The sequence below is a fragment of the Drosophila rhopaloa genome, unplaced genomic scaffold (assembly GCF_018152115.1).
Source record: "Drosophila rhopaloa isolate 14029-0021.01 unplaced genomic scaffold, ASM1815211v1 contig_133, whole genome shotgun sequence".
Lineage (NCBI taxonomy): Eukaryota > Metazoa > Arthropoda > Insecta > Diptera > Drosophilidae > Drosophila > Drosophila rhopaloa.
Genome location: NW_025335010.1, coordinates 739,805 through 767,309, shown reverse-complemented (window position 1 = coordinate 767,309; position 27,505 = coordinate 739,805). Strand labels below are relative to the sequence as shown.

Sequence of the window (27,505 nt, the reverse complement as noted above, 5' to 3'; positions counted from 1 at the left end):
TAAGTGGCCAAATATAAAACCCATAGAAAATCCCAACTTTCTAACTTTACAAACACCAAAGTTATGGCATTTCCGATCAATCAGTTATATGGCAGCTACAGGATATAGTCGGCCGATCCTTATGAAATTTGGTAGGTCGGATTGATTGGCCAAATATAAAACTCATAGAAAATCCGAACTTCCTAACTTTACAAACACCAAAGTTATAGCATTTCCGATCAATCAGTTGTATGGCAGCTATAGGATATAGTCGCCGATCGGAGCCGAAGTTGAAATACCCTTGCAGAATATTCTGTACATTATATTCTCCAACATTATTTATATGATGCTTTCTTAACACTCATAAAAATCCCAGCTTCCTAACTTTAAAAACACCAAAGTTATAGCATTTCCGATCAATCAGTTATATGGCGGCTATAGGATATAGTCGGCCGATCGGAGCCGAAGTTGAAATACCCTTGCAGAATATTCTGTACATTATATTCTCCAACATTATTTATATGATGCATTCTTAACACTCATAAAAATCCCAGCTTCCTAACTTTAAAAACACCAAAGTTATAGCATTTCCGATCAATCAGTTATATGGCGGCTATAGGATATAGTCGGCCGATCTTTATGAAATTTGGTAGGTCGGATTAAGTGGCCAAATATAAAACCCATAGAAAATCCCAACTACCTAACTTTACAAACACCAAAGTTATGGAATTTCCGATCAATCAGTTATATGGCAGCTATAGGATATAGTCGGCCGATCCCAGCCGTTCCGACTTATATACTGCGTGCAAAGGAAAGAAGGGTGTGTGCAAAGTTTGAATTCGATATCTTTAAAACTGAGAGACTAGTTCGCGTAGAAACAGACAGACGGACAGACGGACATGGCTATATCAACTCAGGAGGTGATCCTGATCAAGAATATATATACTTTATAGGGTCGGAGATGTCTCCTTCACTGCGTTGCACACATTTGACCAAAATTATAATACCCTCTGCAAGGGTATAAAAATGGAACCGATACTGGAACCGGAACCGATTTGTAATATTTTTTAGGAAGCGGAACCGAAACCGGAATCGGTTTGCGATTTTTCTTAGGAACCGAAATTGGAACCGGAACCGCTAACAGATTTTTATAGGAACCGAAACCGGAATCGGAACCGGTATTCCAATCGGTTTCAGTCCCTGGCTATACTAGGAAAAACTAATCTGCTGCATGATGTATTCGGTTCTTAGCAGCCATTAGATTGTCTTAAGGTGTATATACCTTTTTTGTCGAAAAAAATAGGTAAGTTTGTTATGTATGAAACTTTTTTTTTTATTAAATGAATGATTATATTTTCTGAAAGTTTAGATTGTTGACAATATTTGTGCCAAAATTTGTGAAAAAATGGCTGTTTCCCTTAAACACCTTTTTTTGGAAGAGCCTTGCGGTGATAATTACCCAGGACGAACGGGTCAACTGAAACCGTCAAAATAAAAATATTTCATTAGTTTAGAGATATATCCTGTACTTGAACGATCGTTTTAAATTTTTTTTTTTGTGCATACGGAAACGTTTTATGCATAAAATTAAGTTTTTGAACGCTAGAATTCTTACAAAAGTATATATTCCGGCGAAATACAATTGTTTACATGAAAAATCGATCGAAGTACTCATAAAATTCATTACGAACATTCAAAAAAAAAAAAATTGAAGAAAATCAGTTCAGTAGTTTTTTGCCAATCCATATCACCGCAAAGTCATTTTTCAAAAAACACCATTTCGAGATATTCGCGTTTAAAGTTTCAAGTTTGGGTTTGGTCGGGGACGAGGCGCGCGGCTAGGAGCGCTGTAACTTTTTATCTACTGCTCAAATCTCTATAAAAATTTGGGGAAATGTTTTCAAGAAGTTGCTCTTTAAGATAAAGCAAAAATTTTTTTTTGATTTTTTGAAAATAAAAATGGTACATACCCTCTTAAATAGTAATCTCCTAAAATGTCGTTAACGATACTGGCTTCAAATGTCCCAATCCTGTGTACACTGTTATAAGTTGACATAACCTTTCCAGATTTCGGACGAAGTTCTTCTTTCCAATGTCGAAAATATTTTTGTTGCAATATTTCCTGAGGTGCTGAACATTTTTTTTTGATTTTTTGAAAATAAAAATGGTATATTCCCTCTTAAATAGTAATCTCCTAAAATGTCGTTAACGATACTGGCTTCAAATGTCCCAATCCTGTGTACACTGTTATAAGTTGACATAACCTTTCCAGATTTCGGACGAAGTTCTTCTTTCCAATGTCGAAAATATTTTTGTTGCAATATTTCCTGAGGTGCTGAACATTTTTTCGAAAATGGAAGTTATATGATAAATTTATTGTCTTGTGCTACCTGGACGTTTTCTGGAAAGTGTTTTTAGATTGAAACTATCTCCGTAGTCTCAGTAGTTACAAGTAATAGTTGCGACAACCAACCTGTTTATGTAATGTATGCAAGTTATCCAACCCGTGAAACGGTTCGACTTATGGAACTAATAAACAAATTTTTAAATTCAATTATACAACGGTTCCACTTATGGGATTAATAAACAAATTTTTAAATTCAATCTCAGCTACATTGCCTTTGCCTTTATTTATGATTCTGCCTTCGCCTTTTTCATTAACTTCGAAGGCCGCGCTTGACCGCTCTGCTAAGATAAATAAACCTATAGTAAAGTAAACAACAGCTTCCGTTCGAAGCCAAACTCTCACGTTCAAAGACAAAAGTATTGCGTTCCAATTTTTAATCAAAATTGCATCGGTCAGCATAATTGAATTTCATAACGAGATGCGACAGTTTCAGCATAAGCTTTTATTTTAAACAAAAATCAAAGTTCTAGAAGCTTAAAAAAGAAAAGCTTCTGGCCGAGGTTCGTTGGAGAAGATTTTAGAATTAAGGAGTCAGTCTTATTCGGATTGAAACCGGGATCGGTCATAAGAAATAATAATAAGTGAAAGTGTCTTGATGTAATAAAGAGTTAGTGAATTAAGGTCTGCACCAATAAAGTGAAATTAAGAAATAAAATTTATATTTTTTTTTTTATCAACCAATACGATCAAATTTAATTGGCGCCCAACGTGGGGCGGTGTCATTAAAAAGTTCAAAAAATAAAAATTTAATGAAAAACAAAGTTAAATTAACAACGGAACTCGCGCAGCCAAGAACTCAAATTTTTATTGGAAAAATTAAAACATCCAACACCAAACAGTGATCGTGTAATGGAAATCAATAAATGAAATAATCCATTAAGTTGATTAGTTGGTGGACTGAAGATCTAAATCTCAAACATCAAGAACACTATAAAAATAAAATAAATCCGAAAACCGCTAAAACAACTAAAACTACAAAATTAACCAAAAACAACAAGCCAATAATCAGACAACTAATAACCAACCAAAGACAAATTGATAGGAAGGAAGGGCTGTAGGGCAATCCCTCGCCAACACTGGAAAAAAAATTTAATCTCTATCGACAACAAGAAGAACATCGCATAAATTGAAGGAAGAACCCATCGGACAGTATCGTGAGGATAAATATAATTTTATTTTAAATAAGGAGCTGAAAAGAAAATTAATTTAAGACAAGCAAATTTTTTATGAAATAACAGTGAGAATAAAAAAGAACAATCTGGAAAATTTAATAGATAGTTTCGGTGAATTAAATTTAACAATGGCAACTGGAAGTTCAGCTAATTTTTCTGCAGGTGGTTTAGCCACAGCCAGTAACCTAACTGTGGAATTAATTAACAGATTAATTAATGTTCAATTGAGCGAAGTAAGCCATAAAATAGATGGTTTGGAAGAAAAGTTAGTTACAGACGCAAACATAGTAGAGGACTATAAAATTCAAGAAGTTGACCCAAATATAAAATGTGAAACCACTCTTGAAGTAATCAAATCATTACCGAAGTTCACCGGGGAACCAACACAATACGTAGGTTGGAGAGAAGCTGCAGAAACTGCAATGAGCCTTTATAAAATTCTGAGTCAGCAGTATTTTATCGCGTTAACAATTTTACGAAATAAAATCATGGGATCAGCCCATGACGCTCTTACCAATCATGGCACTGTTCTAAATTTTCAAGGAATTTTATCTAGATTGGATTTTATATATAGTGATAAACGACCAATCCATATTCTTGAGTCCGAATTAAGTATCCTTAGAGAAGGTTACTGAATACTATAATGAAGTTAATAAAAAAATGACTTTACTAATAAACAAAACTATAATGACATACGAAAATGATAACGTAATTACCAAAGAAACAAACAAAACAATAAGGAGCAATGCTCTACGAATTTTTATCTCTGGATTAAATGGTCCGATAGCAGAAACCCTTTTCTCATAAAATCCACCGGACTTGCCCAATGCGTTGGCAAAGGTCCAGGAATTAGAGTCAAACAATTTCCGAGCTCAATTTGCAAACAGATACTATGGCTTTCAAAATGAAAATAAAAATCAGGGAAATAATTTAAGATTTAATTCTAAACAAAACACTAATACTAAAGGGAACGGAAATAATTGGAATTATAATCAAAATAATAATTGGCCACAGAATAAGAATTTTTGGCAAAATAATAATCAGAATACTAATCAAAAAGAACAACCTGTCGAGCCAAAGGATGTAGATTTATCGCTCCAATATCAAAATAAGCCCAGAAATAATTGGCAGTCAAAATAATAATAATCGAGGTAGATATAATAATAATTATTATCAAAACAATAATCGCACAAACTATTATCGTCCAAATCAAACCAAAGAGCAAACTCAAGCTCAAAAAAGGGAACTAGAAGGAACAGTTAATCAGCCTGCTAATAAGGTAACAAGATTAAATAATATCAATGAAGATCATTTTTTAGATCAGACCCCTACAGGGGAATGCCTTATCTAAAAAGAGTGGACAGAAAAACTAAGAAAGAGTTAAATGTTTTAATAGACACGGGAGCTACGGCTTGCTATATAAAGAAGGGAATTTTTGAGAATAAAAATGAATTATCTATTTACAAAAAAGTATCTACAGTTCATGGGTATTCAATTATTAAATATTACCATTATATAAATATATTTGGAACAAGACATTTGTTCTATGAAATAGAAGGATTGGAATCTGACCTGTTAATTGGACACAGATTCTATATTTGTGGAAAGAAGCGAGAAAAGTTTGGGATCAACCAATCCTGAACGCGCCGACGATGAAATTTCCGTCAACAAAAAATTAAATAGTTTGGGATCAACAAATCCTGAGCACGCCGACGATGAAGTTTCCGTCAACAAAAAAATTATTGGTTTAGGATATAAAAATCCTAAACAGCCCGACGTCGATTTTTCCGTCAACTAAAGAATAAAAAAGCGAAATAAAATGAACAATATTAATATGACCAGTACAAATCGAATAGAAGTACTAAAGAAGAAAATAATTGACATAATCGAGAAGGAACACTCAAAAATAAATTTACAAATTCCATTTCGTACCGATATTCGGAGTGAAATAAACACCGAAAATGACAGGGCAATTTATAGTAAACAATATCCTTATGCCTTATCAGTATCAGATTTCGTTAATACGGAAATCAATAGAATGCTTAAGGAAAATATTATAAGACCTAGTAGAAGTCCTTATAATTCTCCAGTGTTAGTGGTACCCAAAAAAGGTCAAAATGAAGATGGCAGTCTCAAACATAGATTAGTAATAGATTACAAAAAACTGAACGAAAACACTATACCGGACAGATACCCGATGCAAGACCCGTCTGTAATATTAGCTAATTTAGGAAAGGCTAAATACTTCTCAACAATTGATTTGGAATCTGGATTCCACCAAATTTTAATGAAAGATTCAGATATTGAAAAAACAGCATTTTCTATAAATAACGGAAAATTTGAATTTTTACGAATGCCTTTCGGGTTAACAAACGCACCCAGAATTTTTCAAAAAGCTATGGATGATATCTTAAGAGATCAAGTAGGAAAAACTTGCCATGTTTATATGGACGATATAAATTTTTTTTCAAACACTATTGAACAACACTATGCTGATTTAATTAAAATAATTAATATTTTACAAAGAGCAAATATGAAAATTGCTCTCGAAAAATCTAAATTCTTTAAATTAGAAACCACATTTCTAGGGTACATTGTTTCTCATAATGTAATAATAATTACAAAATATCCGATTCCACGTAATATTAGAGAACTCCGAAGTTTTCTAGGTTTAACAGGGTATTACAAAAAATTTGTCCGTAACTATGCAAAAATTGCTAAACCATTAACCAAATATCTAGGAGGGGAAAATTGAAAGGTTTCTAAAAGAATGTCTACTAAAGTTTCAATACAGTTTGACGAATCAGCTGTACAAGCTTTCAACGAGCTAAAAGAGAATCTAATAGCACAAGTCGAATTAATTCAGCCATATTATAGTAAGAAATTCGTTTTAACTACAGACGCATCAGACGTAGCTGTCGGGGCAGTACTAACTCAAGATAATAAACCAATTACGTTTATTTCAAAAACATTAAATAAAACGGAAAAACTATATGCCACAAATAAAAAAGAATTGTTAGCTATAGTATGGGCTTTAAAAAATCTTCGGAATTATTTATATGGAGTAATTGGCATAGAAATACAAACGGATCATGAATCCTTATCGTTCACAATTTCGGATAAAAATTCAAACGTAGAGATGAAAAGATGGTATTCTTTCATTGAAAGTTTCACCCCAAAAATTATATACAAACCCGGAACAACAAATGTTGTAGCCGATGCATTATCACGAATACAAATAAATAATATTACAAACAGCGATATAGACGTTTCTGTACAGTCAAACTCAGACCAAGACACACAGCATTCAGCTGAAAGTAGTTTTGAAAATGTAATACAAGAGACCCGTAAACCGTTAAATCAATTTAAACAACAATTGTTATTAACAACGGGGAGGTATACAATACATGAGTCACTGAACATTTTTGACAAGACAAGACACATAATCGAATATGATATGATAAGGAGCAATGCTCTACGAATTTTTATCTCTGGATTAAATGGTCCGATAGCAGAAACCCTTTTCTCATAAAATCCACCGGACTTGCCCAATGCGTTGGCAAAGGTCCAGGAATTAGAGTCAAACAATTTCCGAGCTCAATTTGCTTTCAAAATGAAAATAAAAATCAGGGAAATAATTTAAGATTTAATTCTAAACAAAACACTAATACTAAAGGGAACGGAAATAATTGGAATTATAATCAAAATAATAATTGGCCACAGAATAAGAATTTTTGGCAAAATAATAATCAGAATACTAATCAAAAAGAACAACCTGTCGAGCCAAAGGATGTAGATTTATCGCTCCAATATCAAAATAAGCCCAGAAATAATTGGCAGTCAAAATAATAATAATCGAGGTAGATATAATAATAATTATTATCAAAACAATAATCGCACAAACTATTATCGTCCAAATCAAACCAAAGAGCAAACTCAAGCTCAAAAAAGGGAACTAGAAGGAACAGTTAATCAGCCTGCTAATAAGGTAACAAGATTAAATAATATCAATGAAGATCATTTTTTAGATCAGACCCCTACAGGGGAATGCCTTATCTAAAAAGAGTGGACAGAAAAACTAAGAAAGAGTTAAATGTTTTAATAGACACGGGAGATACGGCTTGCTATATAAAGAAGGGAATTTTTGAGAATAAAAATGAATTATCTATTTACAAAAAAGTATCTACAGTTCATGGGTATTCAATTATTAAATATTACCATTATATAAATATATTTGGAACAAGACATTTGTTCTATGAAATAGAAGGATTGGAATCTGACCTGTTAATTGGACACAGATTCTATATTTGTGGAAAGAAGCGAGAAAAGTTTGGGATCAACCAATCCTGAACGCGCCGACGATGAAATTTCCGTCAACAAAAAATTAAATAGTTTGGGATCAACAAATCCTGAGCACGCCGACGATGAAGTTTCCGTCAACAAAAAAATTATTGGTTTAGGATATAAAAATCCTAAACAGCCCGACGTCGATTTTTCCGTCAACTAAGAATAAAAAAGCGAAATAAAATGAACAATATTAATATGACCAGTACAAATCGAATAGAAGTACTAAAGAAGAAAATAATTGACATAATCGAGAAGGAACACTCAAAAATAAATTTACAAATTCCATTTCGTACCGATATTCGGAGTGAAATAAACACCGAAAACAAGAAAGGAAAGCTAACTTCGGGCGGAGCCGAAGTTGATATACCCTTGCAGAATATTCTAAAAATTATATTCTCCAAAATTATTCATATGATGCATTCTTAATACTCATAAAAAGTCCCAACTTCCTAACTTTAAAAACACCAAAGTTATGACATTTCTAATCGTTCAGTTATATGGCAGCTATAAGATATAGTCGGCCGATCCTTATGAAATTTGGTATGTCGGATTGATTGGCCAAAAATAAAACCCATAGAAAATCCCAACTTCACAAACACCAAAGCTATGGCATTTCCGATCAATCAGTTATATGGCGGTTATAGGATATAGTCGTCCGATCCTTATGAAATTCGGTAGGTCAGATTGATTAGCCAAAAATAAAACCCATAGAAAATCTCAACTTTCTAACTTTAAAAACACCAAAGTTATGGCTTTTCCGATCGTTCAGTTATATGGCAGCTATATGATATAGTCGCCCGATCCGGCTCGTTCCGACTTATATACTACCTGCAATAGAAAGACAACTTTTGGGAAAGTTTCAAGCAGATAGCTTTAAAACTGAGGGACTAGTTTGCGTAGAAACGGACGGACGGACGGACAGACGGACAGACGGACAGACGGACAGACGGACAGACGGACGGACAGACGGACAGACGGACAGACGGACAGACGGACATGGCTAGATCGACTCTCCTGGTGATGCTGATCAAGAATATATATACTTTATAGGGTCGGAAATGTCTCCTTCACTGCGTTGCAAACTTTTGACTGAAATTATAATACCCTCTGCAAGGGTATAATGACAGGGCAATTTATAGTAAACAATATCCTTATGCCTTATCAGTATCAGATTTCGTTAATACGGAAATCAATAGAATGCTTAAGGAAAATATTATAAGACCTAGTAGAAGTCCTTATAATTCTCCAGTGTTAGTGGTACCCAAAAAAGGTCAAAATGAAGATGGCAGTCTCAAACATAGATTAGTAATAGATTACAAAAACTGAACGAAAACACTATACCGGACAGATACCCGATGCAAGACCCGTCTGTAATATTAGCTAATTTAGGAAAGGCTAAATACTTCTCAACAATTGATTTAAAAACTGGATTCCACCAAATTTTAATGAAAGATTCAGATATTAAAAAAAGCCTTTTCTATTAATAACGGAAAACTTGAATTTTTACGAATGCCTTTTGGGTTAACAAACGAATTTGCACAAAGCCATGGATGATATCTTAAGGGAACAAGTAGGAAAAACTTGCCATGTTTATATGGACGATATTATTATTTTTTTAAACACTTTTGAACAGCACTACGTTGGTTGATTTAAAATAATTAATATTTTACAAAGAGCTAATACGAAAATTGCTCTCGAAAAATCTAAATTCTTTAAATTAGAAACCACATTTCTAGGGTACATTGTTTCTCATAATGTAATTAAAACGGATCCCAAAAAAATGGCCACAATTACAAAATATCCGATTCCACGTAATATTAGAGAACTCCGAAGTTTTCTAGGTTTAACAGGGTATTACAAAAAATTTGTCCGTAACTATGCAAAAATTGCTAAACCATTAACCAAATATCTAGGAGGGGAAAATTGAAAGGTTTCTAAAAGAATGTCTACTAAAGTTTCAATACAGTTTGACGAATCAGCTGTACAAGCTTTCAACGAGCTAAAAGAGAATCTAATAGCACAAGTCGAATTAATTCAGCCATATTATAGTAAGAAATTCGTTTTAACTACAGACGCATCAGACGTAGCTGTCGGGGCAGTACTAACTCAAGATAATAAACCAATTACGTTTATTTCAAAAACATTAAATAAAACGGAAAAACTATATGCCACAAATAAAAAAGAATTGTTAGCTATAGTATGGGCTTTAAAAAATCTTCGGAATTATTTATATGGAGTAATTGGCATAGAAATACAAACGGATCATGAATCCTTATCGTTCACAATTTCGGATAAAAATTCAAACGTAGAGATGAAAAGATGGTATTCTTTCATTGAAAGTTTCACCCCAAAAATTATATACAAACCCGGAACAACAAATGTTGTAGCCGATGCATTATCACGAATACAAATAAATAATATTACAAACAGCGATATAGACGTTTCTGTACAGTCAAACTCAGACCAAGAAACACAGCATTCAGCTGAAAGTAGTTTTGAAAATGTAATACAAGAGACCCGTAAACCGTTAAATCAATTTAAACAACAATTGTTATTAACAACGGGGAGGTATACAATACATGAGTCACTGAACATTTTTGACAAGACAAGACACATAATCGAATATGATACAGTTGAGAATTAACTTTTTTAACTTGTATTGACGCATACTCTAAATTCCTAGTAGTTAAAGAAATTCAGAATAAATTAAATATCGAAAATAAAGTAATGGAACTACTTCAATATTTTCCCCTAGCCAAAGTAATTATGACCGATAACGAACCGAGCTTTACCTCAGCTCAATTTAAATCTTTTGCACAAAGATGCGGTGTAACTCTACATTACGCAGACCCGAGGCACAGTACCTCAAACGGACAAGTTGAAAGGGCACATTCGACATTAACAGAATTAGCTCGCTGCATAAAATAACAATTTAATTTAACTGACTATTCCGAAATCGTAATAAGAGCCGCTCAGGAATATAATCAGAGTATTCATTCCACAACAAACCAAAAACCTGTTGACATTCTTTATAATAAAATCGAACACGATAATATTCCACAATTATTAAAAAATACACAGGAAAAAATGTTAGAAACACATAATGAAAACAGAAAAGAAAAACAATATCACGTAGGACAAGTTGTTTATGAGAAGAAATATGGAGAAAGAAATAAACTTAAACCAAGATATAAGAAGCAAATAGTTAAAGTTGTTATGCCTAATAAAATAATAATCAACAGTAGAAACAGAATTATTCACAAAGATAATATTAAGCATTAATAAATTATTTTTTTAACTTACAGAAAATGTATTCTTTAATACATATTTTATCAATTATAATATTGGCCAGTTCAGAAATAATTGATTACTCGAACCATGAATTTTTTCTGTTCAAAGACAACAAGGATGTACTTACGTATGAATCTTACAACGATTTATTCCACGTAACTAATTTAAGTTTTTATAAGGAAATAATTAATATAGAATCAGATAATATAAAAAAGGATTTAAATAAAAGGTCACAATGGGAAATAAAGTACGACTTAGAAGTAATCGAATTAATCTTATCCCAGTTAATATCAGCTAGAACAAAAAGAGGAATAAATGAGTTAGGCACCGTGTGGAAATGGTTGGCTGGAACCCCGGATCATGATGATTTCATTAAAGTACAAAATAAAATCAATGACTTAATTGAAAATAATAATAAACAGTCTATTATTAATTCCAAATTGTTCAAAGAAATAGAATCTCTCTCTGAAGATTTTAAAAAGGTTTTTATTGATCAAGATTTACCACTAAGAAAACATCGCTTACGATTGATAACATTTGATCTACAAAATTTAATTGATACTATCACCCTTGCAAAAATTGACGTTTTCAACACCAAAATTTTAAATGATGAAGATATAAAAGAAATATTAAAACACGAGCAAAAGCCAGTAATTATCGCTGACTTAATGGACATCTCTGTGTTCAAAATCGCATTACATAAAGAACTTTTAATAATTTATATAAAATACCCAATAATAAATAATAGATGCGAATTATATTACACTCGACCCATTTCCCAAATCGATGGAAAATTATTAATAAGTAATCAAGTCGCAAAATGCGAAAATACATATTATGAAATGTCTACATTTAAGAAAGAACTCTTTAATAACTATTGCACTCTAAGTTTAGAAAAAACATGTTTTACCCGACTATTAAACGGTGAACAATCAATTTGTAAAAAAATAAGAGAAAAAAATAAAATAATAGACATTATCCAAGATGGTGCCATTTTAATAAGTGGTAACAACATCGTCAACAACTCCGAATTAGGTGGTTCATTCTTAATAACATTTAACGGTACAACCACAATAAATAACGTTTCATATACCAATTTAGACAACAAAATTCTTAACTATATTACTACAAACCACTTCAAAAATTATGAAATATCCGATTATATATTTTCAAATAACTCAGAACTCTCTTTAGATAATATAAATATTTTAAGTCCATTCATTAAAATTAAAAATACCAAAATATCTATATCCTTAATATTATTAATTTTAATCATTATATATTTGATTTCTCTACCTATTATTAAATACAGAAATATATTTGTTACCAAAAAACAATGGCCAGAATTAGAAAAACCTATTAACGAAGAAATATTTTTAACAGAATTAAGAGATCGTTTAAACGAAATCCATAATGAATCGGGACGATCCATTTTAGAAGGGGGAGAGTTATCCAACCCGTGAAACGGTTCCACTTATGGAACTAATAAACAAATTTTTAAATTCAATTATACAACGGTTCCACTTATGGGATTAATAAACAAATTTTTAAATTCAATCTCAGCTACATTACCTTTGCCTTTATTTATGATTCTGCCTTCGCCTTTTTCATTAACTTCGAAGGCCGCGCTTGACCGTTCTGCTAAGATAAATAAACCTATAGTAAAGTAAACAACAGCTTCCGTTCGAAGCCAAACTCTCACGTTCAAAGACAAAAGTATTGCGTTCCAATTTTTAATCAAAATTGCATCGGTCAGCATAATTGAATTTCACAACGAGATGCGACAGTTTCAGCATAAGCTTTTATTTTAAACAAAAATCAAAGTTCTAGAAGCTTAAAAAAGAAAAGCTTCTGGCCGAGGTTCGTTGGAGAAGATTTTAGAATTAAGGAGTCAGTCTTATTCGGATTGAAACCGGGATCGGTCATAAGAAATAATAATAAGTGAAAGGGTCTTGATGTAATAAAGAGTTAGTGAATTAAGGTCTGCACCAATAAAGTGAAATTAAAAAATAAAATTTATATTTTTTTTTTTAATCAACCAATACGATCAAATTTAATTTGCATACAATTTCAAACAAGAGGTAGGAAGGTATGGCCATCAGATTTAGTCTGATGCCAGCTTTTATCTTTTATTTCAACTTTGGTAAATAAAACAAGAAAGCAAAGCTAATTTCGGGCGGAGCCGAAGTTGATTTACCCTTGCTGAATATTCTGTAAATTATATTCTCCAAAATTATTCATATGATGCATTCTTAATACTCATAAAAAATTCCAACTTTCTAACTTTAACAACATCAAAGTTATGGCGTTTCCGATCGTTTAGTTATATGGCAGCTATAGGATATAGTCGTCCGATCCCCGCCGTTCCGACTTATATACTGCGTTTCAATTCGATATCTTTATAACTGAGAGACTAGTTCGCGTAGAAACAGACAGACGGACAGACATACGGACATGCTTATATCAACTAAGGACGCGATCCTTAGCCAGATAGCTTTAAAACTAAGTTACTAGTTTGCGTCGAAACGGACGGACGGGCAGACGGACGGACAGACGGAGGGACGGACAGACGGATATGGCTTGATCGACTTTCCTGGTGATGCTGATCGATAATATAAATACTTTATTTTTATGTTTAAAGTGGTTGTCATGGCACTCGCGAATATTTTTCTGTAAAAATGGTTCATATTAGCCTTCACGGTCAAAGGATTTTATAAAAGGACAGTGGACACATTTTAATTTAATTACGTCCGAAAACACTGAAACTTTAACTTAACTTTAAACTGTACTTTATCTCAAGTCAGTTAAGAGCTCAAGAAAAAACGTTTTTTTTAATAATTATTACAATTTTAAATATATGGCGAATTATTTTTTAAGAATTTTTTTTTCACATGAAGGCGTTTATTGTTTATTTTAATACTAATAAAAAATTTCTGCTGTCTCTTATTTTTTAACAGTTCTTAATGATGCATTCCCAAAATTTTCAAGAAATATTTTCGACAACAATCCATTTCTTAGTGGAAAGGATCCATAAAAATCAATCCCTGCAAGTGATAGCAAACTCATTTTTAGCTAATCCGACTACATCACCACTTTTTGCCACAGTGTTAGTGGAATATCTTTTGGAAAAAATGGAAGAAATGGGATCCAACCTGGAGCGTTCTAACTTGTATCTACGGTTATTCAAATTGGTTTTTGGAAGCGTCAGTCTTTTCCCAGTGGAAAATGAACAAATGTTGCGTCCCCATCTCCATAAAATAGTCATCCGATCAATGGAATTGGCTTTAATTTCGGACGAGCCGTACAACTATTTTTTACTCCTAAGAGCATTATTTAGATCAATTGGAGGTGGAAGCCATGACCTTCTGTACCAGGAGTTTCTGCCACTTTTACCAAATTTGTTGGAAGGATTAAATCGCCTACAAAGTGGATTTCATAAACAACATATGCGGGATCTTTTTGTAGAACTTTGTCTTACAGTACCGGTTCGATTGTCATCTTTACTTCCATATCTACCAATGTTAATGGATCCATTAGTTTCTGCGTTGAACGGTTCCCCTACTTTAATAAGTCAGGTAAGTACCAATATTATTTACTAACGTTTTACTCAATATTCTATATTTATGGAAAAATGCTACTTTAAGGGGAATTTCGTTTAGCCCAAGAAATTCTTTTTTTTATACCCATGCAGAGAGTATTATAATTTTGGTCAAAAGTGTGCAACGCAGTGAAGGAGACATTTCCGACCCTATAAAGTATATATATTCTTGATCATCATTCACTAGGAGAGTCGATCTAGTCATGTCCGTCTGCCGTCCGTCTGTGCGTCCGTTTCTACGTAAACTAGTCCCTCAGTTTTAAAGCTATCTGCTTGAAACTTTCTCAAAAGTTGTCTTTCTATTGCAGGTAGTAAATAAGTCGGATCGAGCCGGATCGGTCGATTATATTATATAGCTCCCATAGAAACAATCGAAAAAAAGAATTCAAAAATATTATAACTTTTTTGTATTTATACCCTTGCAGAGGGTATTATAGACATCTCCGACCCTAAAAAGTATTTATATTCTTGATCTGGATCGCGTCCTGAGTTGATATAAGCATGTCCGTCTGTCCGTCTGTCTGTTTCTTCGCGAATTAGTCTCTCAGTTTTAAAGATATCGAATTGAAACTTTGCACACACCCTTCGTTCCTGTGCACGCAGTATATAAGTCGGAACGGCCGGGATCGGCCGACTATATCCAAATGCCATAACTTTGGTGTTTGTAAAGTTAGGAAGTTGGAATTTTCTATGGGTTTTATCAATCCGACCTACCAAATTTCATAAGAATCGGCCGACTATATCCTATAGCTGCCATATAACTGAACGATTGGAAATGCCATAACTTTGGTGTTTTTAAAGTTAGGAAGTTTGGATTTTTTATCGGTTTTATATTTGGCCAATCAATCCGACTGACTATATCCTATATCTGGCAAATAACTTATTGATGGATATGCCATAACTTTGGTGTTTGTTAAAGGTCCATTCTGGTTAGTTCTGTCACTAAATAGGCCATTTGCGGGAATTTTTTATTGAACAAAGAAAAAACCATAGGTACTTCAAACTTTTCATGTATATTTCTGATATATTAAGGTTTATTTTGTACAAATGTCAAAAATTTTGAAACATTTTTGGACGCGGGACACAGGGCGACAGAGGACAATGGGAAACACAGGAACCCCTCTGGCGACCCTTCTACAGGTCGTAAAAATCGTGTAAAACAAAATATTCAAAAATTTTCTAGTTTAGTAGGAGTGAAATTATGGACTGAACTACATTTATCGAAATTGAATAAAAAATAACAAAATTTACCGAAATTTTCTTCAATTTTTTGTCGATAAAAAATCTAATCTATAAGCTATTCAATCCATAGACAATTTAATAACGCGTATTTAAAAAAAAAAATTAAGATTCGTTAACAATTGACTGAGATATGACGGTCGCCAGCTCGAAAAATGTAGTTTTCCAGAAAACGCGTTTAAAGTTTGATGTACGCTTCATACCTCCTTTGAGTCTGCCGGCTCGGAGGCTCATAACTTTTAAACTATTACTATATCGATTTGCCCTTTTAGTATGATATTCTAGACACCTGTAGCTATCAAAAAATGCAAAAAAAAATTTTTTTGAACAAACTAACCCGAATGGACCCTTAAGTTGGGATTTTCTATGCGTTTTATTTTGGCCAATCAATTCGACCTACCAAATTTCATAAGGATCGGCCGATAATAACCTGAAGATCCATATAATCTTACAATCGAACTGACAATCGACACGGGTACCGTAATAGAAGAGAAATCAGAAAAATTAACTAAACGAAGAAGGTTTTATTTTTGGTCAATCAATCCGACCTATCAAATTTCATAAGGATCGGCCGACTATATCCTATAGCTGCCATATAACTGAACGATCGGAAATGCCATAACTTTGGTGTTTATAAAGTTAGGAAGCTGGGATTTCCTATGGGTTTTATATTTGGCCAATCAATCCGACCTAAGGATCGGCCAACTATATCCTATAGCTGCCATATAACTGATTGATCGGAAATGCCATAACTTTGGTGTTTGTAAAGTTAGAAAGTTGGGATTTCCTATGCCTTTTATTTTTGGCCAATTAATCCAACCTACCAAATTTCATATGGATCGGCCTATCCTATAGCTGCCATATAACTGAACGATTGAAAATGCCATAACTTTTTAAAGTTAGGAAGTTGGGATTTATTATAAGTATTAATAATGCATCATATAAATAATTTTGGAGAATATAATTTAAAGAGTATTCTGCAAGGGTATATCAACTTCGGCTCCGCCCGAAGTTAGCTTTCCTTTCTTGTTATACCCGTTACTCGTAGAGTAAAAGGGTATATTGTATTCGTGCAAAAGTATGTAACAGGTAGAAGGAAGCGTTTCCGACCCTATAAAGTATATATATTCTTGTTCAGGATCACTAGCCGAGTCGATCTAGCCATGTCCGTCTGTCCGTCTGTCTGTCCGTCTGTCTGTCCGTATGAACGCTGAGATCTCGGAAACTATAAAAGCTAGTGGATTGGCATTTTGCATGTAGATTTTAGGAGTTCCTACGCAGCGCAAGTTTGTTTCAAAATGGTGCCACGCCCCCTCTGACGACCACAAGCCTCAAGCTGTGGCCACAGTTTTGATGCTATTATGAAAATTTTAATTGATATGAATTTGTTTCGTCAATACCTATCGATTAGCCTAATAAAAGTTTGCCACGCCCACTCTAACGCCCAAAAACCCATTAAACGCTTAAGTCTGGCTAGCGCCGACATTTCCGCCTTTCATGGCGCCATCTAACGGATGACTTTGGAACAGCTGGCCAAGGGTCTCAACAGGGTCAACGTTAATTCTCGATAAGGATTTCTATTAAAGGAAATTGCGATGGTTTTCATTTGTCAATACCGAACTATATCCCAAGAACTATGCAAATCAAATCAAGTTAGCCAAATTGGAGGTCTGAGTCAAACAATGGCGTATGTGTGTATGTATGTAAGCATATACATATGTATGTATTTACATTGTACACAGTTGCAATTGCATATTTATATTAAGTTGTTTAGCTGAGTAACGGGTATCTAATAGTCGAGGCACTCGACTATAGCGTTCTCTCTTGTTTTATTTTCAATTACAACTCATTTTATAAGCCAAAATATGGCCAACATTTACGTAAACAAGAAAGGAAAGCTAGCTTCGGGCGGAGCCGAAGTTGAAATACCCTTGCAGAATATTCTGTAAATTATATTCTCCAAAATTATTCATATGATGCTTTCCTAGCACTCATAAAAATCCCAACTTCCTAACTTTAAAAACACCAAAGTTATGGCATTTTTAATCGTTCAGTTATATGGCAGCTATAGGATATAGTCGGCCGATCCTTATGAAATTTGATAGGTCGGATTGATTGGCCAAAAATAAAACCCATAGGAATTCCCAACTTTCTAACTTTGATGCCAAATTCCTAACTTAACAAACACCAAAGTTATGGCATTTCCGATCAAGCAGTTATATGGCGGCTATAGGATATAGTCGCCCGATCCTTATAAAATTTGGTAGGTCGGATTGATTGGCCAAATATAAAACCCATAGAAAATCCCAACTTCCTAACTTTACAAACACCAAAGTTATGGAATTTCCGATCGTTCAGTTATATGGCAGCTATAGGATATAGTCGGCCGATCCCGGCCGTTCCGACTTATATACTGCGTGCAAAGGAAAGAAGGGTTTGTGCAAAGTTTCAATTCGATATCTTTAAAACTGAGAGACTAGTTCGCGTAGAAATAGACAGACGGAGATATTTTGCCAACCGCAAGGACACAATTTGTTATGTGGTCAAGTTCAAGCCTGCCTCAACGTCTCAATTTTTAAATTTTTTGGTTCAATTTTTTACACAATGTTGGTCAAACTTTAAAGATTAATGTAAAATAAATGAAATTTGAGAAATTCGTAAGATCCTTTAAAAAAATTCACGAAAATATGCTTTTTTTCGTGCTTCAAGACCCGGATAACCCCTTAGTTGGTGTGATCTTTACTCATGCAATAATTTGTCCGATGCTCTTAATGTTTATTACACTGCAATAAACAAATTTTTTAAAGAAATGTTTCCAAACAGTGCGCCTTGTATAACGTTCTGTACACCTAATGTTATGGCAAAGGCGCCGCACACTTTACTAGTAGTCAAACAGCACAAAAAACAAAACATTAAATGTTGCGAAATCAAACATCATAAAGAACGTGATTTATTATAAAACCCGTGTCCTAGATCGTCGGCCCTTGGTTTAAACATATATTTGAAAATGTATATTAATTTTTCATTGAATCTAGGAAGCATCTACTACGATTTTTTTATGTTTTATATTATTAGGTAGCAATTCGACTTTCTAACTTTACACTTATGCTTTTAAATTAATAATGTTGTTTATATTTTTAGGGCTTGCGAACATTGGAACTGTGCGTTGATAATTTGCAGCCTGACTTTTTATACGATCATATACAACCAGTGCGAGCAGCTTTGATGCAAGCTTTGTGGAAAACCTTAAGAAATCAGGACAACGCCGCTTTAGTTGCATTTCGCGTTCTTGGGAAATTCGGAGGCGGAAATCGAAAAATGATGGTGGAGCCGCAAACTTTATCATATGAGCAAACTGAAAAGCCTGTGATTTCAATTGTAACATATTTTCAGGAATATGAAACCCCAATAGATTTCCCTGTCGATGAGGCGATTGAATCAGCTCTTAGAGCCTTGGGATCAAACTCTACTGACCAGTTTTATAGACGACAAAGCTGGGAAGTTATCCGATGTTTCTTAGCTGCGTTTATTAGTTTGGACGATGAGAAACATATATTGCTCAAACTTTTTACTCATGTGGATTTTGTTGAAAATAATATAAATTCGTCTACGTTTTTTCAACATAAAGTTGAGGATGAAACTGTTCGAGGAACCCATCAGACAGCTCTAATAGGAATGTTGGTTGCTTCAGCCACAAAGGATTTGCGTGATTCTGTGTGCCCAGTAATGGCTGCTGTTGTAAGACATTATACCATGGTAGCTATTGCACAACAGGCGGGACCCTTTTCACAGAAAGGGTATCAAACTTCGAATGGGATCGATCCCATGGTATTAATTGATGCTTTAGCCTCTTGCATGGGGCACGAAGAAAAGGAATTATGTAAACCCGGAATAGCATGTATGGGTATTATTATTGAAACTGCAACAAATATTATGGGTAATAAAGAAAGAGCGTGCAGATTACCTATTATCCAGTATCTAGCTGAAAAAATGATATCCCTATGTTATGACCGCCCTTGGTACTCAAAAGTGGGCGGTTGTCAAGCTATTCAGTTTTTATGTAAACATATGTCTCTGCGTGCTCTTTTTCAAAATCTCTTTAATTTTTTAAAAGCGTTTATGTTTGTCCTAATGGACCTAGAAGGAGATGTTTCTAACGGCGCTATCGAAATAACAAAAAACTATATGAAGACTATGTTGGAAATTTGTTTAAGCCCCATACGTGAATCTTATAAAAATGTAGACTTAAAAGATTTACAAGCCAAAGCCTCTTATGAAGTAATTCACGAGTTAGTGCGACATATTACAAGTCCCAACGCAATCGTTAGAGAAGAATCTATGATATTATTAAAACACATTGGAACAATGCAATCAAAAACAGTTTCTGAAGTTATGGATCCACATAAAGATGTTCTTGCTGACATAATACCTCCAAAGAAGCATTTATTGAGGCACCAGCCTGCTAATGCACAAATTGGACTAATGGATGGCAATACATTCTGTACAACTTTAGAGCCACGTTTATTTACGATTGGTAAGTTAACTTTAGAGTAATCTGTTCGACGTTTGTAATTTATTTGAATGAAAAAGCATATCTTTTTGATTTGACTTATGAAATTGGCTGTTATTTTGTCGAGCCGAAGTAAATGAGGTATTTCCGATTTTATAAAATATCTAATTTATTATCAGGGTTATCACTCGAGTCAATCTATTCATGTCTGTCCGTGCCAAAATCGGGATCTCGAAAATAATAATAATTATTAGTTTAAGAAGTCTGGTTTTGGTTTTACTAAAATATATGCAATATATATTTTTCACAACAATATTAACTAATTTTGTCAGATTCTCATATAAATTTTTTAGGGTTTTTAACTGCATTTTAACACAAATATTTTCATATTTATGTATGCTTCGTTTCATTAGTTCTTTTTTAATTGTTAAAAAATATGTTAAATTATATATCCGTGCATGGGTATACAAAAAAAAAGAGACTACAAATAAAAACAATTCAACGCAAAAAAAAAGGGAGAGTAAAATAATTCTACATAACATATTTTTTAATAAGAATCCAGGAAAAATATAAATTTGTCTAAATTTGTATTGACTGTATTTTTTTTACTTTTGTATTTTTAAATAATCAAAAATTAAAATCCATTCTTATCGTTCAATTGTTAAATAAAAATTGACAATTACCCTTATCTTAGTTTAAAAGCGAAAAATAAAAATTATGAAATAATTAAAATATTATTAATTCTTCATTAATAAATTTATGATAAAAACAAGAGAGAACGCTATAGTCGAGTGCCTCGACTATGAGATACCCGTTACTCAGCTAAACAACTTTAGATTTTGCATTAACATAATGTGAATTAGAGTGACCACAGGAAAAAAGGACAACAAGTTCAAATTATCAATTTGAATTAGGCGTTCTCTTAGCGCTGGCAGCTTTACAGCACGAGCATCAGCACCAGCGCTGCTTTAGCGTAGGCAGCTTTTGTCCTGCACCAGCATACACACATACGCCATTGTTTGACTCAGACCTTAAAATTATGTAACTTGATTTGATTTGCATAGTTCTTGGGATATAGTTCGGTATTGACAAATGCAATTTCCTTTAATAGAAATCCTTCCAAAGTCATCCGTTAGATGGCGCTAATGTATTGCGCCATCTACCCGGGCCATGAAAGGCGGAAATGCAGGCGCCAGCCAGGCTTAAGCGCTTAATGAGTTTTTGGGCGTTAGAGTGGGCGTGGCAAACTTTTATTAGGCTAATCGATAGGTATTGACGAAACAAATTCATATCAATTAAAATTTTCATAATAGCATCAAAACTGTTGCCACAGCTTGTGGCTTGTGGTCGTCAGAGGGGCGTGGCACCATTTTGAAACAAACTTGCGCTGCGTAGGAACTCCTAAAATCTACATGCAAAATGCCAATCTTCTAGCTTTTATAGTTTCCGAGATCTCAGCGTTCATACGGACAGACAGACGGACAGACGGAGAGACGGACAGACGGACATGGCTAGATCGACTCGGCTAGTGACCCTGATCAAGAATATATATACTTTATAGGGTCGGAAACGCTTCCTTCTAGCTGTTACATACTTTTGCACGAATACAATATACCCTTTTACTCTACGATTAACGGGTATAAAAATACCAACAGTGAAAAACGCAATTTACACATTAAAAAAAGGTTCAGTAAAAACACATTTTTACAGTCATTTTTACGATTCACCATGGCGTTCAAAAACTTAATTTTATGCATAAAACGTTTCCGTATGCACAAAAAAAAAAAAAATTTAAAACGATCGTTCAAGTACAGGATATATCTCTAAACTAATGAAATATTTTTATTTTGACGGTTTCAGTTGACCCGTTGGTCCTGGGTAATTATCACCGCAAGGCTCTTCCAAAAAATGGTGTTTATGGGAAACTAAATCCCAGTTGGTGATTTGATGGTCAAACAATTTAAATTTTCTTATGCTAGGAAAGTATCATCATTTAAGATTGGTATTCCTTGTGCTCTTTTTGCATCTGTGTGTTCCACCAGTTTCTGGCCCGAGGGTATATTTCAAAAAAAGAGTACGAAGCTAGGAGAAAAAATAATAGTTCAGGGGAAATGGAAAATACCATTAAAGAACCAATGAACTAATGAAATATTTTTATTTTTTCGGTATCAGTTGACCCATTCGTCCTGGGGAATTATCACCGCAAGGCTCTTTAAAAAAAGACGTTTAAGAGAAACAGCCACACCTTAAAAACTATTAAATATTTTTTCAAAAATTTTTGCATAAACATTGTCAACGATCTAAACTTTCAGAAAATATAATTAAAATCCATTCTTATCGTTCAATTGTTAAATAAAAATTGACAATTACCCTTATCTTAGTTTAAAAGCGAAAAATAAAAATTATGAAATAATTAAAATATTATTAATTCTACATTAATAAATTTATGATAAAAACAAGAGAGAACGCTATAGTCGAGTGCCTCGACTATGAGATACCCGTTACTCAGCTAAACAACTTTAGATTTTGCATTAACATAATGTGAATTAGAGTGACCACAGGAAAAAGGACAACAAGTTCAAATTATCAATTTGAATTAGGCGTTCTCTTAGCGCTGGCAGCTTTACAGCACGAGCATCAGCACCAGCGCTGCTTTAGCGTAGGCAGCTTTTGTCCTGCACCAGCATACACACATACGCCATTGTTTGACTCAGACCTTAAAATTATGTAACTTGATTTGATTTGCATAGTTCTTGGGATATAGTTCGGTATTGACAAATGCAATTTCCTTTAATAGAAATCCTTCCAAAGTCATCCGTTAGATGGCGCTAATGTATTGCGCCATCTACCCGGGCCATGAAAGGCGGAAATGCAGGCGCCAGCCAGGCTTAAGCGCTTAATGAGTTTTTGGGCGTTAGAGTGGGCGTGGCAAACTTTTATTAGGCTAATCGATAGGTATTGACGAAACAAATTCATATCAATTAAAATTTTCATAATAGCATCAAAACTGTTGCCACAGCTTGTGGCTTGTGGTCGTCAGAGGGGGCGTGGCACCATTTTGAAACAAACTTGCGCTGCGTAGGAACTCCTAAAATCTACATGCAAAATGCCAATCTTCTAGCTTTTATAGTTTCCGAGATCTCAGCGTTCATACGGACAGACAGACGGACAGACGGAGAGACGGACAGACGGACATGGCTAGATCGACTCGGCTAGTGACCCTGATCAAGAATATATATACTTTATAGGGTCGGAAACGCTTCCTTCTAGCTGTTACATACTTTTGCACGAATACAATATACCCTTTTACTCTACGAGTAACGGGTATAAAAATACCAACAGTGAAAAACGCAATTTACACATTAAAAAAAGGTTCAGTAAAAACACATTTTTACAGTCATTTTTACGATTCACCATGGCGTTCAAAAACTTAATTTTATGCATAAAACGTTTCCGTATGCACAAAAAAAAAAAAATTTAAAACGATCGTTCAAGTACAGGATATATCTCTAAACTAATGAAATATTTTTATTTTGACGGTTTCAGTTGACCCGTTGGTCCTGGGTAATTATCACCGCAAGGCTCTTCCAAAAAATGGTGTTTATGGGAAACTAAATCCCAGTTGGTGATTTGATGGTCAAACAATTTAAATTTTCTTATGCTAAGAAAGTATCAACATTTAAGATTGGTATTCCTTGTGCTCAATTTGCATCTGTGTGTTCCGCCAGATTCTGGCCCGAGGGTATATTTATAAAAGAGTACGAGAAAAAATAATAGTTCAGGGGAAATGGCAAATACCATTAAAGAACCAATGAACTAATGAAATATTTTTATTTTTTCGGTATCAGTTGACCCATTCGTCCTGGGGAATTATCACCGCAAGGCTCTTTAAAAAAAGACGTTTAAGAGAAACAGCCACACCTTAAAAACTATTAAATATTTTTTCAAAAATTTTTGCATAAACATTGTCAACGATCTAAACTTTCAGAAAATATAATCATTCATTTAATAAAAACAATAGTTTGACAAAAAAAGGTATATACCCTTAAAGCGTCAATTGTGTTTTGTATTTCGTCTTCTTTTACTATTGCGAATAAAACATCTACGTACTTCATCAAAAGTCTTGGTTTTTGTCCTAGTTTTTTTAAAGTATTGCCTAATAGCCCTTCCATTACTATGGCTGGAATGATTGGTAAAGTAGGAAATTCCATCGGCATTCCTGTTAGTTGTGTGTATATATCGTCCTAAAATTTAAAATATCTGTTTTCCTGGTATAAAAATTTTACTATGTCCATAAACCTTATATTCGGAATATTTGTATGCTCTTTTATTTTTGTCCATCTTTTTCTAATTGTGTCTAGTACAAGGTCTATAGGTATGCAGGGCAATACAAAAAAAGGTATTCATTTTTCATTGGTTTTTTCATTAAATTCTACTGAGTTTTTAATGTTGTAGGTAGAGTCCATCGTGATGTTCTTTAATGAGTTTGATTGCAATGTATTGAATAATTGAATGTATTTACAAAGACCGTGTGATGGTAATCCAATAGATGAGCATATAGGCCTTAAGGAAGTCCCTTCCTTGTGGATTTTTGGTAGTCCGTATATGGGGATAATGCCGCTGTCGTGTCTAACTTATTCCTTTCGCTCCGTGAAATAACTCCTTTTATGGAAAGATTTTCCACCAATTCATTGTTTTTTGTTTGAAGTCTCGATGTTATATCCTTTTGTAAAATCCCATAGGCCATAAATACAAAATTAAAAGCTAAAATTATAGCTAAAAGTGTGCCAACACTGTCTCTTAATAGCTCAAATTTTTTAATCCGCTGTTATTTTTGTTTTGATCCAGTTGTCCTCCTCAAGAATACCAGTTAAACATAGAGGAACACAATTTATTGGTTTTGCAGTGTTAGCGAGTTGCAAGTGAGAATTCGAAACAAAAAATAAAAACTATTTTAAAATCGATTATGACAACAATGGAAGTATTTAATATTGTAAAGAAAGGTATTAACTATTATATTTAATTAAGAAACAAGATAGGAAAGCTAACTTCGGGCGGAGCCAAAGTTCATATACCCTTGCAGAATACTCTGTAAATTATATTCTCCAAAATTATTCATATGATGCATTCTTAATACTCATAAAAAATCCCAACTTGCTAACTTTAAAAAACCAAAGTTATGGCATTTTCAATCGATCAGTTATATAGCAGCTATAGGATATAGTCGGCCGATCCTTATGAAGTTTGGTAGGTCGGATTGATTGGCCAAAATTAAAACCCATAGAAAATCCCAACTTCCTAACTTTACAAACACCAAAGTTGTGGCATTTCCAATCGTTCAGTTATATGGCAGCTATAGGATATAGACGCCCGATCCTTATGAAATTTGGTAGGTCGGATTGATTGGCCAAATATAAAACCCATAGAAAATCCCAACTTCCTAACTTTACAAACACCAAAGTTATGGCATTTCCGACCTACCAAATTTCATAAGGATCGGCCGACTATATCTTATATGGAAAACTCACGACCCGCATCCACACGATATTGTCGACTTGTGCGATTTCAATTTTTAAAGGAATCAACTGAATTGAGTATCAAGGAGGAAAAATACTTTAAAGTCAAAATTAAGAATCTTGTTCCGACGAAAATAACTTTCGGTAATAAAACAATATATGTTTAGCATATTTTGCAACTCACAATGGTTGATGGCAAAATTTGTAATGCCTTATCTCAAACACCATCTTCAAAATGTTATGCATGCAACGCGAAGCCAACTGAGATGAACGATATTCAGACAAGTTTAGAAAGGGAAGTTCGGATTGTCACCTCTTCATGCATACATACGATTTTTTGAATATTTTATTCATTTGTCGTACAGACTTGATGTACAATTCTGGCAAGTTCGGAGCATTGGAGGAAAAGAGAAAGTTCTTTAAAGAAAAAGGAACATTTAAACAGATCTTAGATAAGCCGAAGGTTGGGGGTTCTGGTACATTGAATGATGGAAACACTGTCAGACAATTCTTTGGTAATCCTGGGTTATCTTCAGAAATTACAGGGTTAGATAAAAAGACCTTATTGAAAGAATTCAGTTTTAAATAAAAATGTTTTTGATCTTTTGGAATAACATATAATATTATACAATAAAATATACGTGCTAAGATTAGAATCAAAATCATGATTCTGTCTTAAAATGTTGATATATTTATATAGAGCAGGGGGTGTAACTTAAGAAGTAGGTTGAATAACAACGATTTTTTGTTTTTGTTTTTTTTATTATATTTTTATAGAATTTTGGAAAAAATTACAAATTTGTATCTTCACTAGAAGTATTTTTGGCCGCCCTCCCCATACAAGCCCAGCCACTTGTTTGTGCTGATCATAGTCCTTTAAGAACAATGTCTTTTGGAACAATATCCTTTATAAGGCCTTCTTTAAATTCTTTAAATATTCTTTAAATATTCCGCAAAGCGGCTAAAAAGGAGCCTGTTGTTAAGTCGCTAACCGATGTATTGCTTTGTCTCTTTCCTCCCAGCAGTAAGCTTTATCGTTAACGTCATGTTTCTTGTTGTATATTGTTGTATATTTCCTTTCAAAAGGTGTTTGTCGCAATCGGTAAACTTAAATGTTTTGTTCGCCGTTCCAGCTTGCTGGGTATCCATTCGTGGTTTTTCCCTTAGAATATTAGAATAGTGGCTCATAATACCATACTAATTTTCTGGCGGTTATTTCTCGGAGGACCACCCGGAGCATTGCTGACCGAAAATAACTGACGAAACTTTAGTTATTCAATTTGCCACTGTGGAATCACTCAAGAAATATCCAGTATTAGGACTCCTTTCTAATTCAATCGGTAAGTTCTGCGCAGTGCCTTCGGAGCTACTCGCTGTATGCTCGTTTAGAGGCATTATGCAAGGTATGTAATTCCTGAGACCGTTTTTACATTTTAGTTCTGAAAG

The 27,505-nt window shown here is 33.8% G+C and overlaps 1 protein-coding gene across 3 annotated transcripts in view; it reads left to right on the top strand.

Moving 5' to 3' along the window:
* The window catches only part of LOC108049303 (transcription-associated protein 1), a 466,810-nt gene that overhangs the window by 221,857 nt on the left and 217,448 nt on the right, over nt 1-27,505 (top strand). For 2 of the 3 annotated variants that reach the window (XM_044456610.1, XM_044456611.1), the window contains exons 11-12: nt 14,154-14,771; nt 19,175-20,567. In XM_044456610.1, coding sequence (XP_044312545.1) covers nt 14,154-14,771; nt 19,175-20,567 — 2,011 coding nt within the window. Of the gene's footprint in view, nt 1-1,050; nt 1,108-14,153; nt 14,772-19,174; nt 20,568-27,505 lie in introns of those variants that run through there. The other variant, XM_044456612.1, reaches the window with a different exon arrangement.